General features: G+C 33.8%; 2 protein-coding genes and 1 non-coding gene across 3 annotated transcripts; all 3 read right to left on the minus strand.

The window, feature by feature from the left end:
• Positions 1–512: 512 nt before the first annotated feature.
• On the minus strand, positions 513–584 carry TRNAT-CGU (transfer RNA threonine (anticodon CGU)). The gene has a single exon. It is a non-coding gene; the product is annotated as a tRNA-Thr (tRNA).
• A 1,756-nt stretch (positions 585–2,340) lies between these two features.
• On the minus strand, positions 2,341–6,206 carry LOC127805751 (cytochrome P450 CYP749A22-like). The gene is made up of 5 exons (XM_052342512.1): positions 5,878–6,206; positions 5,174–5,397; positions 4,318–4,550; positions 3,672–4,026; positions 2,341–3,063 (listed from the first exon to the last, which is right to left on the minus strand). Exons 1-5 carry the CDS (start codon positions 6,167–6,169, stop codon positions 2,629–2,631), a joined length of 1,539 nt encoding a protein of 512 aa, XP_052198472.1. The 5' UTR covers positions 6,170–6,206; the 3' UTR covers positions 2,341–2,628.
• Positions 6,207–8,646: 2,440 nt separating this feature from the next.
• On the minus strand, positions 8,647–12,784 carry LOC127805759 (cytochrome P450 CYP749A22-like). Its single transcript, XM_052342521.1, has 5 exons — positions 12,432–12,784; positions 11,428–11,651; positions 10,274–10,506; positions 9,524–9,899; positions 8,647–9,300 (listed from the first exon to the last, which is right to left on the minus strand). Exons 1-5 carry the CDS (start codon positions 12,736–12,738, stop codon positions 8,872–8,874), a joined length of 1,569 nt encoding a protein of 522 aa, XP_052198481.1. The 5' UTR covers positions 12,739–12,784; the 3' UTR covers positions 8,647–8,871.
• Between the last annotated feature and the right edge of the window lie 2,105 nt (positions 12,785–14,889).

The following is a 14,889-nucleotide window of genomic DNA, read 5'->3' on the forward strand; positions in this document are numbered from 1 at the left end:
TTTTTTTTTTTATGCCTGCTTAAATTTTTTTTGTTATTTATATTACATCTTTTAACTTGTATTTTCAGGTCAATTTAATTTCTGTACTTTAAATATTTTTTCGTGTGACAATTTAAACTTTTTATTATTTTAATTACACTTATAAACTTATATTTTTAAGTCAATTTAACTTTTATATTTCGACGTGAACAGAATATGACATGTATTTTATCATTTTATTTTATTATTTTTTTATACATAAAAATATTTTTGTTAAATTAATTTAAAAATACAAATTAATAGATATAATTGAAATAACGAAAAATTTGAAATGCTACACGAAAATATGATTAAAATACAGAAGTTAAATTGATTAAAAAAATCAGATTGGGGTGTAACCAAAATAATCAAAAATTTGGGCGGTCACTCTGTATAGGGACAAAAATTATAGATTTGGCCATAGATAAGGCGTCAGTGTCAAGGGGGGTATTTTAGGGATTTCGCTTGTCTAGATAGATGGGAAAAATCAAAACAGCCCCCGGCGAGGATCGAACTCGCGACCTTTCGCTTACGAAGCGAACGCACTACCACTATGCTACGGAGGCAGCTCTGATGCATAGGTTCGATTTTTGTTTTAATTGAACATTGTCTTTGGAGTGGATCCCACTCCATACTATTTGTGATTCCTGGCTTGCTTTTGGCGATCGTGTCTTCACTGTAATCTGGAAATGCCGCGGTATAGGGTTCGTGCGCAGTAATTTGTACCGGCGGATGGTTGATTCCGGACATGTAATGTGTCTCTACATGTACTCTTCTTCGTTTTGTTGAACATGATGAGTTATTGCAGACGAATGAGAAGATGTAATTAGGAATCGGTGGGGTTGAATAATTTATCAAATGCTGATTGTGGGGGATAGAGGATGGAGGAGTTAGGAAGGCTACGATGGAGTGTTTGGTGATTCCTACAAGATCTAACTTCCGTGAAACCTTTCTATACTGCCTGTTATTGAATCACTTGGGGAAGGGAGAGTTCTTAGTTACTGTGCTTTATTATTTTATTTCTCTTGATCTTTTTAACTAAGTGAAATTCAAAATCATCCCTGAAAAGGGAGAAGTCTGTTGATTATGGGATGATGTAGAAGATGAGATGATGGCATCATTTGCTCACGTATTGAGGGAGATCTAACAGATTTAAGTGATTTTCCTTGAGTGGTGAGAATAAGGAAAAGACAAAAAGAAGAGTAAACATTTAATTAAGCCAGAAAATTGTTTAGGAAAATGAAAAACCATATAGATCAACTACAAGTTTTGTTGACTTATGGGTTGGTCGGGAAGAGGCGAGGTCTCTGGTGAAATAGGAGTCAGAACAGCCCCAAGTAGGATCCAAAGGCATTTCATTAAAAATATTGATTTGTAGTTCAAGCAATATGTCTGTCTTTTCGTGCACCTCTCTGTCAATTCTGTCCGGTGGCATAATGCTTGTATTATACTCGTGCAGATCATAACCCTACTAACTGGGGTGGAACTTATCTGTGAACTTAATGCAAACTGGTTGCATTGAAATGTCAAGAATGTGTTAGTACAATAGCAATAATACCGTTTTTCTTGAATTCAATGTGTATTGGTGTCATGACCCCAAGGATCTCCAAGGATAGATTAGTAAATATAATAGTAGGAGCAGTACACAATAATTGTAATTTTCTTTTTCCTTTTCTGTTATAGATCTTTGTCTTTAGGTATAGGCAGTTATGCTTATTGTTGTACTGCACATGGGTGCATGTGGGAGGCTGTTAGGTTATATATAAGCCGCAGCTGAGGTTGGGAAGGCATTATGTGAAATGATATTGAATTCTCTCTCAAATGCTCTCTGATTTCTCCCTCCCATTCTGCTAATTTCTCTCCCCCTCTCTGTTCTTCTGCAACTCTCCCTCATTCCTGTCTATATTCTCCCTCCTTCTGTCCAATTCTCCCTCAATTCAGTTCTGTTATTGGTCTTAATTCACTCGGATCCTTCCCGATTCCAATCCAAACCTAGGTTAAACCCTAGGTACACGACAATTGGCAACAATTAGTTCCTATGATTAGTAATATACATCACTTCTCCAACCCCAGCAGTTGGCTTTCGTATAATATCATCCTAATGCGTAATGCCATCTTTAATATGGCTGGTATTCTATGAGCCTTAATATGGATAGAATCTTGTAGCTTTCTTTTCCCATTTTTCTGTTGGCTTTTGGACTGGGAGTCAGTTCACAAGCACATTCTTTAATTTTTCTTTTACTTCTACGCCTCTCTCTGTTTCATCATTAGGAATCTGCCCTTTCCATGATAATCTGGAGTTCTTTATGATGATTCTTGGAGTTGTGACATGCTTTTGCATTTCATTGACACACTTTTGTTTACTTGGATATCTCCATCCAAATTCATAATTTATGCAATGAGATTGTTAAGCAATCACCTCATGCTAACATGAATTTTTACAGTCTTCATATTCACTCCTTTTACATATGTGTACATTTTGAAATTGTCTAGAAGCATTCTGTGCAAGTCCCTACTCCAATCCTATCTACAGTTTTTAGCATAGTCATGGAATGGTTGATTGTTTGCTGCATCAATTGACACTTCACTAATTGATTTGGTCATGCTCATTCAGATTGCATGAAGGATGACTTTAACTCCGTGTTGTGGGCGAATCATAAAAAGCTGGACTGGGGAATGGACGTAGATTGGTGAGAGGGTAAGCACATACCGCTGCAGAATCATCGAGAGCACAATCTTTGCTTCAATTACTGCAAAATTCAAACCCACACAAGTTCGAGGTCCAAAACCAAAGGGAAAATAAGCTGCTGTTGCTGCTGGGATGTTGGCAGCTCTAGCCATCCTGCCTGCAAATCTCTCTGGTTTGAAAATGTGAACATCTTCTCCCCATATTTGAGGGTCATGGTGAAGTGATAGCAGTGAAATATATAGCTCCATTTTAGGGGGAAGAACTAAATTCCCTAATTTGGTACTCCTGGCCACTTTCCTTTTGATAAAGGGCACTGGAGGGTACAGTCTCAAAGATTCTTCAATTATCATGTTCACCTGCATGAAGAGATCAAATAAGAAAAAAATTAACAGACTCTGAACTTTAATATTCTGACTGGGGACGGTAATGGCTTAGATATAGGATAGGTTTGCCTCAACTCTACCCTATCTTGAATGGGAAAACCTGCCCCACACTTGACCCATGCTCTCATTGAGTTGTGTTGCAAGTCCTATACCCAGCTATCTTTTTGCTGCTGGAATTCTGTTTTTTTCTTTAAGTAAATGAGTTCAGACTTGTAGTTGTTGGGTACATAACACTAATAGGAGGTTATGAGGATTGTAAGAAAATTTATTATTATGAGATGGTAATTTACTCTTATTGATGAAAGATCAAGAGTAATATTTAACAATGCCAAGTATATAGGATCATTTTGTAAATGAATATTTAATCTGGTTAGACTTGGGAAAAAACAAATTATACTCAACCCATATCTGGTATTACTGAAACCCACATAACTTTTCCCAAATACCAGTACAGTGCCTCCCTTACCAATGCCATTAGAGTTAGATTGGATGGGGAACCTGCATTCTCTGATTGAGTTGCCATCACTAAATCATTGACTGAAAATATGAATGGCAATTGAAAATAAGTTGCAGTTGCTTACAATTTTTAGCCTTGCAATTCCATCAGCAGTTGGATTTTTTTGTCTGAACAACTCAACCACCTCCCTCCTTGCCTTCTCCTGCCAGTCAGTATGGACAGCTAGAAGAAGAACAGTCCAGCTGAGCAAGGCTGTTGTTGTTTCATGCCCAGCAAAATAAAATGTCTTGCACTCGTCAACTGTATCTTCTACTGAGATCCACTTGTTCTCCAAAAGTTTCTGAAGAAAATCACTTCCACGGCTCCCTTCTTCTCTAGCTTTCGACTTCTCCCTTTTCTCTATAATTTCCAAAATGGAGTCTTTGATCTGTTGCTCGATCTTTTCTGATTCTATGTCATCAGAACTTCTGAAAAATCGACTGAAAAAATTGAAGTAAAGATTGACTGATTAACTGAAAGAAAAGTTCATCCAGGCAACTCAGAAATAATGGGCACAATTTTTGTTAAATTGATCTGGGTTCTCTAATACTATATTGTAGTTTTCTTGAATATGTCATCCATTTCTTTATTTTCTGAGCATTTGGAAGGAACAGGAAGAAACTTGTTCTTCCATTCTTTCTGATCTCTAATGGGTATCAGTAGAATTGGACACTTTGAAGTTGTGCTCATCCTCCAATAAAAAAATGAAAAACAGGTATGGAACGACTTACCTGAGTCCAGGAAATCTAATCTTATGAGCATTCCTGGAAACAATCAAAGTTAACTTCATCAACATCTCGAATATGCTCTTTCCTTCTAGGTAACTGCTTCCAAAAGCTGTCTTTGAAATGATTTCTGATGTTAGGACCCTGAAATCTTCGAACACCTCGATCTCTTTCCCTTCATATTCTTTCCACCTTTCTAGCATCATCTCAGCACTCGTGACCATTGCTGGAATCATACTCTGAATGGATAATACTTTATTCAGTATTATTAGATAATTTACTGATTGTTGAATCTTGATTTTTTGCAACATACTCTACTCAAAGCGTTTTTAGCAGAAAAAGTTAGAATAATTCTTCTTAAAGAAAAAAAAAAGAAAAAGTTTGGACCAGTGTCTGGTAACCAAATTAAAAGTGACTTTTTATTAATTTTTTGTAGTAGACTGTTTGTATTTGAAAGGTTTAATTTGGCATTTGATGATCTTGGATGATGAAAAACTTGGAAAAAAATATAATAAAATGGATTGTTGCTATATTAATGCAAAAAAGCAAAAAAACTTACAAAATTATTGTTTTTTTTGGGTGCCTTTTACAACAACAATAACATACCAAGCCGTTATCGCACTACGTGGAGTTAGTTACATGAATTCTAAACTTCCCTTGATTTCTATCCACTATCTTTTCTTATGCCCATATACTTTTGTGCTTTTTATGATTCAAAAATTAAAAACTTTATAAGGATAAATCTAAAAGAATATGAACTCCCAGACACCTTTTTACTAAAAAATTAACAAAAAACTTGTTCCCGATGGCACCTAATTAGCAGCATCATGATCATGTATTAGCAAAGAAATGTGTAAATTACTTTCAAGCCCTCTGCATGGAAAGCATGGTTAGCTATTTTCCTCAGCTTTTCCCACTTTTCACCTTTGGTGGATGAGAGTCCATCTCCTAATAGTTTCCTTGCATAGCCTTCCAAGTCTATTTTTGGGTAAGCTTCACCTCTATTATTCAGTACTTCTCTGATAAGCTCTGGTTCAGTAAGAATCAATTGAGGTTGAGGACCATACCAGTTAAGGTAATTTTTACCTACAAAATAAGAAACCGAGGAAAGTGATTAAATTGATAAGTTGAATGCCACAGAAAAACTATGCTAGCTAGACATAAATGGACTGAAAATGGGCTGCATCCCACTTAGACAGCTAAATACAAGTTTTCTTCAGTATTTTGTTTTCCTAAAATCAAAAATAGTTTTAGAACTTAACCAAATGGGCCACAATCAGCTTAATTATGATTCTAAATTTAGTTTCTGATTTTGAAACCAGACAAGCTCAGGAAAACACATTTGATGGACTTGTCCTGAAAATTGCTTTCATAGAATTTCTCACAAAATATCTCAATTTAAAAAGTAACAAGAAATATTCTACTTGTACAAAAATCATGACCATTCAAATAGTTAATGAAAACAGAAGCGTTTTCTGAATGTATACAATCTTCAATGTTGAAAGTAAAGAAATGGAAACAAATACACCATAATAATAAAAAGAAGAAAAAACACAAATTTGTTACCATATATGTTGACCCATGCATGCACATGAGGCAGAATCCTAGGAAGTATATCATGTGATAAGTTATCCAAGGGTTTTGCCATGGATTCTTTGATCATGTTGGAGATCTCCTTGGTGTTTCCATGGAGGAACTTGTAAGCAGGGCCTTCGATTCCCTGTGTCTTCATCATGTACTGTATGCGCATTGGAGTGAGCCATACTTTGTGAAGGAACCTAAAAAGAGCCAAGAGAAGCCCCAGAAACAAAGACCAGGCAAGAACAATTACCAAACAATAGTATCCTGCCACCCCCATAATTCTTAACAAATAAAACTGGAATTGTGAACCAGTGATGTCATTTATAGTTATACTTCTTATTGTGCATAATGGAGTATCTTTTGCTTGGTATAAGACGTTTATTCTTAGATGCCATTTTGTCCTTTGTTAAAAAAAAATGTTTATCAATAGACTTTATTGACCATCTAGAAATCATCAAAATAAAAATGTATGTGCCCACACCTAGTGGGGTAAGGCTTATGTTGCTGCTGTTGTATGTGCTCACGCACAGCCACTTGCACCCACATATCTAGGTATATATGTGTGCCCACTCATATGTACATTAATATATAAAGAGAGAGTCACTTCAACCTTTGTCAATTTTTTGAATTTTCAATAAGGTCAGTTTGAAATTATTTTATTACCCTTTAAATGAATTTTATTCCCATTAACTGCCAAGGACAATTAAGAAAAAAATAATTATTTACTACCAATTTATGCCTTGAATTTTCTGTAACTGCTTCAGCTGTATTGGTTATCTTTACATATGTTTGGCACTGTGTGTGCCTTCTCTTCCGGTTACAAAATTAAGGTTGGTTGCATGAATTCTGACTCTCTTAACATCTTTGTCTATGACATGACATTTTGTGTAGAATCCATAATAAAAAGATCTGACAATTTTTGTGAAGCTATTGGCTAACTAACAAACCCTTGTCCTTTATCCAAGTTTGTTATCTGTTGTAATGAGGGATAATACTTTTAACACTAAGAGTGTGTAGCAGACTTCTTATAGTGTTAATATATAAGAACATACATGTGGAAGCTATTGAAATCAATATGTATGTGCAATTTTCTTTCATCCAGAAACACATAATCACGCAAGATCTGATATTTATCTTTTAACTCATGCAATGAGACATGTCAATATATCTCAACATCTGTTCCTCTTTGTATTTTAATACATGAAAGAATATTTACATGTATGTTTATGCATATAGAAAATAATGGTTTTAGAATATAACTAGAAATTTTCTCATCATCAAATTTTATACTAAATCCTACCAAATATCTAATCAATATACAATTAAACTAATCATAGCTATACAGATCGTAATCTTAGGTGGGTTTGTCATGTTTGTGTGTACATATATGTTTATACATATAGAAAATAATGGTTTTAGAATATAACTAGAAAACTTTTCATCATCAAATTTTATACTAAATCCTACCAAATATCTAATCAATATATGATTAAACTAATCATAGCTATACAGATCGTAATCTTAGGTGGGTTTGTCATGCGTGTGTGTGTGTGAATAATATGAGGAATCATAGGGAAATGAACCCTATGATAGGCCCCATTTGAAAGTGAAGCTAGTGGTCCATCAAAAACTTGAAACCTATGATGTTGATAATTTATAAATCTAATATATTCCTTATCTGCCTGTAGGACCATACCAATAATTTCATTTAAAAATGACAGATTAATATTTTCTCAGGTCCGATACTGTATCAGATTTAGCTACCTTGCATGAAATGGGGTTGCCTTCAAGTGTACATGGCATGCTGTCAGTAATCTTTTGCAATAACTATTATTGATTGAATGCATAAAAAATTATATAATTGAGTTTTGAAATTTAAGGATTGATTTGGTTGTCTTTTTGTTTTTTAAAAATGTAATTCTCAAAAGATATTTTCATTTTTTCCCATTCCTTTTCATTTCATTTTTTGTCTCAACCAACCCTGTGCCAGGTTTCTCTGTTTCTTTTTCGTTTTTTCTTTATTCTTCCTTGTCCCTCTTCTGGTGGCCTGCAGTAGGACCCCTCTGTCTTCTTCTTTCCTCCTATGAATCTGGGTCTGCAAAGAACACAAACAGGGTCTGGGTTCACCATTGGCAGTTGTGAAGAGAGGAAGAAGATTTTTTTTTTTTTTTTTTTTTTTTGGGGGGGGGGGGGGGGGAGGGGAAAGAAGAAAAGGAAAGTCTAATTAAATTATTATGTATAATCACTATATAAAGTATACAAAACTTATAAACACACTATATTCAGTTTTTTTCTTTAAATTTTTAAAGATATCAAATTACATGTCCAATTTTCATCTACTTAACAAATAGAAACTGAAAACAAAAAATAAATAAATGAACAAATAAAAACGTAATGGAGATGAGGTTGTTATGATAGATGTGCCTCCATACAAGAAAAAGAAAAAATTGGGAGTAATATTATTTGTAATAAGGTCCAAGTGGTTCATATTGAAGATAAAATGTGTGAGACATGGTTAAGATTATTTGGTCATATGAGAAGAAGACCAATAGAAGCTTTTGTGAGGAGAGCTGATGGAATGGAACAAGTTTATAGCAAACAAGGTAGAGGTAGACCTAAAACTTGATGGAGAGTCTGGAGACCCTTAGGTATCATTGAGTTATAAGGGTCTTAGAGAGGGTAAAGCCATAGATAGAAATGATTGACAAGTTAGAATTTATGTAGTTGACTCCACATACTAGGACTAAGGCTTGATATACTGTCTTGATCCCAAAAAAAAGAAAAAGGCTTGAATGTTGTTGGTTTTAAATAAAAACCAAAAAAGAATTAAAAACAAAAAACTGAAAATTTTCTTGAACAGCATACGGAATCCAACAACTTATATTCAAACATTTTGTTCGCAGCCATAATGGTCTAAATTTTGTCAAACAGCATACACAATCTAACAGCTTTATTTATGATCAACCACTTAGTTTGCACTCATAATGATCTGAGAGTAACTTGAACTCCGTTCTTGGGAGTGAGAATGAAGATATCAGCGGGAAAGTGGATGTAATTTGGTGAGAGAGTGAAGCTGTAGCGCTGCAGAATCATGGAGAGTGTAATCTTGGCCTCATTGGTTGTAAAATTTAAACCCACACAAGTACGAGGTCCCATTCCAAATGGATAGAACGCTGCCGTGTTGTTGTTTGTAGCTTTGGTAACCCCTTCTGCAAATCTCTCCGGCTTGAATAGATGAACATCTTCTCCCCATACTTCAGTGCTATGGCTGAGTGCTATGACTGAGAGAAAAATGTTTATGTTAGCCGGAAGGATTAGGCTTCCCAGTTTCGTTTCCCTGCCTGTTTTTCTGGTCAAGGTAAGGACTGGGGGGTATAGTCTCAGAGACTCATTGATGATCATGTTCATCTGCCATGGAAAAAGCCAAGAGAGAACAGATAAGAATTTGGAGGGGAAAAGGGCCTAATTTTAATTGGATTTAGATGGCGTTGGTAGCGTGCCAGGTAAGGCTGGTATGTGCCAACCTACTGATCTTAACATGAATTGGAGAATTCTCTCTATACACAAACCCATACTTATGTTGGGTTCAAGTTGCTATCTCTAGATTAATATTTAGTAGTAATTTTCTTACCGTTCTTAGTCGTACAATTCCATCTGAAGTGGGGTTTTTGTTGCCAAACACCTGGAATACCTCCTTCCTGGCACACTCCTGCCAATCTGTATGGACTGCTAGCAGAAACACAGTCCAGCTAAGCAAGTTGGTAGTTGTGAGATGCCCGGCACCATACAATGCCTTGATCTCATTGACCAGTTGGTCTAATGTGATCCTCTTACTGGCATCCGGATCATGAACAATCTTTAGAAGTTGTGCAAGAAAATCATCTCCCAGGTTGCCAGCCTCCCCATTCTTCTCTCTCTCTCTTTTCTTAGCAAGCTCTAGAATTGAATTCTTTATGCCTCTCTCTAGATTCTCAGCTTCAACCTCGTCACTGGTTTTTAGCAGCCGACTGCAAATATTAAAGTTTGCAAATATCATCAACTACATTTTATCCTAACCAAGTTAGGACTAGTAGCACAACATTCATAATGCCAATTGACAATACAAATCCTTGCAAAAAACAATGTGGCGAAACTTTATGACAGAAGCCCTTCTTGGTGCAACCCTCTAGCGAGGGAATAATGAGATAAAGTTCCAATACCATCTCTATATGAAAAAGTTTCATGAGATGACGGTGAATTTCTACTTGCCCTTTGAAATGGCTCCATCATATAGTTAATATTGTGAAACCAACTTGTGCAACATGGAAAGATGACCATCCATGGACAAAAATTCTAATGACATATATTTTCTGTAGACAAATTGTGATGATAAAATAATTACCTCATGCCTGGAAACCTCACAATGTAGACATTTTTTACAGTAATGGTAGTAAGCTTTGCCACCATCTCAAATATATGCTTCCCTTCACTGTAGCTGCTTCCAAAAGCTGTCCTGGAAATTACTTCAGTTGTTAACAGCCCGAATTCTTTATAAACATCAATCTCTTTTCCTTCATACTCTTTCCACCTTCCCAGCATTTTCGCAACACTAGCACTCATTTTTGGAACCATCCCCTGCACATAAACCATTTTGACAATTTCTTTTCTCCATTACATGTCATTGACAGCTAATTGGTTTTAATTTTTCTATTTTCATTTTTAACATCTAGGAAATGGAAATAGAAAAACTAGCATCTGATGCCTGTTTTTGTTTTCAAAAATTTTGTAAACCTCAGAAAAAAATGAAAACAACAAAAATCTGTTTGTAAGTTTTCTGTTCTTATGTCGTTTCAGGGGAAGAAAAAATGAAAAATATACCAAAGTAATCAAATAATACATTCAATTTCTACTTTTAAAATGAAAATGAAAACCGAACCCAAAAAATAAAACATGAAAACCAATGGCTGGAAACTGTGTCAAATGAACTTTCCATTTTGAACCCAAATGTAAAATGATATTCTTGGGGAATTTTTATACAAAAGATGTCATGAAAATAACATTTTTTTTTTGTAATTGTGCATTATTTTAGTGAGTGTTTTTCTTCCTATGGTATAATCACTTTCACATTGTATGAAAATTCTTTTTTTATATCAGTATGTAAGATATATTTATAGAAATACAAAACACAGCTAATATGATATGATGATAATATTTTACAATTATGAATCGCTTTGATAAGGGTGCATAAAGGAATTGAGAGAACTGAGGTCCAAACCAACCCAAACCAGCCTCTTTGGTTGAGTTTATTTTGGTTCTATTAGACTTTCAATCTGATTTTGGGTCTAAAAATGATAGAATGAATGGAGAGAAAAATGGAAAAAAAAAAAAAAAAATCAGTTTGGAACTAAATTAATCAAAATGTGAAATGAACCAAACCAAGTCAACCTGTGTGCCCCCTTCATTTTGGTGTTTATTTTCCGTCCTAATGTATGATTCTTAGTAACTTAATCATTCTTAATAAATAATTTTTATTTGTATATCAATCTGTAAACATACTTTCAAGCTCTCTGCATGGAAAGTGTGGTTGGCTACTTTTCGTATCTTTGCCCAATTTTCACCTTCATTTGTTATGAGTGTTCCCCCTATGAGCTTCTTTGCATAACCTTCCATGTCCATTTTTGGATAATCACCTTCTTTGTTGGACAGTATTTCTTTGATAAGTTGAGACTCTGTAACAAACAGTTGGGCTTGTGCGCCATGCCAATTCAGGAAGTTCATCCCTAAATAAACATGCAAAAATGTCATCAAACTTGAAAGATCCCAACATTGACATCTTAAATTGACTGTTGAATCACTTGGAAGAAAGAAGACGACCACAAACAGCCAGAAATCAACGTTTGACTGAATCACTTGGAAGAAAGAAGACGACCACAAACAGCCAGAAATCAACGTTTGACTGAATCTGAACCTCTTAGACCAGAGATCGTGTATATATAAAATAGGAATCAAACTTGTAACCATACCTGATTACTCTTAGTGCATCTTAGCTTGATCTGTCTTTGTGTTGTTGTTTGAATATGATCATAACACAAATCAACATGCGAGTAAATTTGGAACTATTAAGAGCATAAACTGTGCATGAAATAAGAATTGAACCCATGACCGTATGGGATTACTGTCAGTGCATATTAACTTGACCTCTGTCTATGTACTATTTGTTTGAACCATATTAACTCGATCTCTGTCTTATGTATTGTTTGAAAATGACCGTAACAGAAATTGATGTGGGAGTGAATCTGAAACTCTGAGCAGAAATCATGTATCAAATAAGAATCAAACCCGTAACCATATGTAATTAGTGTTAGAACATATTAGCTCAATCTCTGTGACTCCATCTATGTACTGTTTGTTTGAATATGACAATAAACAGTCAGAAATCGATGTGTGAGTGAATCTGAAACTCTTAGAGCTGAAATTGTGTATCAAATAAGAATTGAGCCCATGACCATACATGATCTTTGTTTGTCTATATACATGGATGGATGTTAGTTTGATCTTACCATAAATCTTGGTCCATGACCAGACATGAGGCTGGATTCTTGGGAAGATATCATGTGAAATCTCCATGGGTTTGGCCATGGTTTGGCTTCTCATGAGGGAGATCTCTTTGGTGCTGCCATGGGGAAATCTGTATGCTGGACCTTTGATGCCTTGAGACCTCATCATGCTTTGTATTTTCATTGGAGTCCACCATACTTCGTTAAGAAACACAGCCAGCACCCACACCAGGTACATACAAAGAGCACTTGACACAACTATTGCCACAGCTTCTAATGCTTCCATACTTCCCTGTTGTTTCAACTCCATGCATCCATTCCTTCTTGATTCTATTTATCCTTGCTGTTTTGTGACTGACTGACAGATCACATATTTGAGTCGTGGAATTATTATTATTATTATTATTATTATTAGAATATCAAAGTAAGGCTGTGTACAAAGACTGTTCCTTGATACTCATAAAGTGAGAAGTATAACGAGTAATACTCAAACTAGGGGAATCTTCTGATTGGATTTAGAGGATAGAAAAATCCAAGAACAAACCTTTGGCTTCAGATGAGTTCTTTTTTAATTGATGGATCATAAAGAGATTCTTAAACATAGCTTGAAGTATAACAAAATGGGCATTATTGTTGAAAGCAACTGGGTAATGGAAATTTTAAGGTTCCAAATTTATAATGAAAGAAAGTTCTTCATGTCGTATACATTATGTTTTTGATTAATAATATGATTTGATTTGATTTGACCTTTGGCTTTTTTTTTTTCCCTTAAGAATCAAAGTAGGCCAATGCCAATATTTTATTAAATGAGTGATAATTTATCATTAGTAGGAGACGACTAAAAACCATAAACCCAATATCGATATCAATGTATTTTTAGTTGTTATTTTATATTTTTACCCTAAACCCAATATCGATATCAATGTATTTTTAATTATTATTTCATATTTTTCGCTATAATTAATGTGGTCTTCAATTTTATTTTATAGCACCTAATATTAAATAGAAAAATATAAATTCATAAAATAATCTGTAAATTAAGTTAAAAAAAAACCCATTGAAATCAAATAAAAAAAGGAATTACAAGTTTTCAAGGTTTACAACACCAGAAACAGAGGTTGCAATAATTTTGTATTACCAATAAAAATAACTATTAACATAAATAAAATTTATAATTGTTATTTTTTGAATATAATGATGAATTTATTAACTGAACATATTATTGTCAAGCTAATTGGACTCCGTAAAAAAGAGAACAATCAAAAGACGCAAATATTTTGATACTTAAGTCAAACAATAAAAATTCAAATATCATATTGAAATTAATATAAAAAACGTATATTTTTTAGAGTGAGAGTTTATCTATTTATAGAGGAACATGAAATTTTTTTAAATTCTTTTGAATTAATAGTTTTTCAATAATGTTTATTCTAATATTTTGATATCCATTAGGATTAGTATTTTTATAGATAATGTTTATTATTTTTACAAAATTCTTGAATGAATTTTTGGATGTTGGGGTCCTTCTATTTGTGCCTTATTAGAGATCTCCTAATTAAGAAAAAAATTATATTTTTAGCTCGAATAGTTATTTTATGATTTTTGGACCATTTTTTATCTTTTAATAAGTTCTTGTTTGTGACACATTAATACTAATTTTATTAAAATAATAACTATAGACCATATAGTAAAAAGTAAAAAGATATTTTTCTAAAACAATTTTACACCCAAACAAATGAATTTTTAACTTAAAAACAAAAATTCAAGAGCTCTTCAAGAGTGTGTGTTACCAAAGACATCTCAAACATGAGGTGAAGATTTATCAGGCTTAAATGAAAATTCTAGACCAAGAGATTGAATTTGGACTTGTATTTAGATTTAGGCTCAAAATACTATTCACATGCTTTGATTATTGTCAATTATCAAATTTGCATTTGCTCGTTTACGTGACACAATCGTAATTTTTCACAAATTTCTTAATATGTTTATATAAAAATACAAATTTTAAGATATAAGTATTTCACTACTCACCACATTGATCATCAAAAAATTTATTATGACACAAAACCCTCTCCTTTTGCGAGTCAAAATATGTTTTAGATAAATTCAAAGTCTAACCCAATTAGAAGTAGGTAAACAATTCGTGATCGAAAAAAAAATAAGTTTAATGTATACACATGCATATAATAATATAATAATATATATTTGAATGTAATACAACAATAATGATACATATTTATGTGCAGTAATATTCGATGGATCTAAAATTTGGACAAAATTGGAAATGTGACCAAACTTATTCAATTTTGGATCAAATTGATTTTATTTTTTTTTTGGTTTGGATTGAAATTTGGGCATTCTTGGTCGTTTTGACTATTCTGTCCTTGCATCAACAGTCACTATGACGGTTGATTTAAGGGTAAAATAGTAAAAATGACCATCCGAGCTCATTATTTAACCT

The sequence above is a fragment of the Diospyros lotus genome, chromosome 7 (genome assembly GCF_014633365.1).
Source record: "Diospyros lotus cultivar Yz01 chromosome 7, ASM1463336v1, whole genome shotgun sequence".
Classification (NCBI taxonomy): Eukaryota; Viridiplantae; Streptophyta; class Magnoliopsida; order Ericales; family Ebenaceae; genus Diospyros; species Diospyros lotus.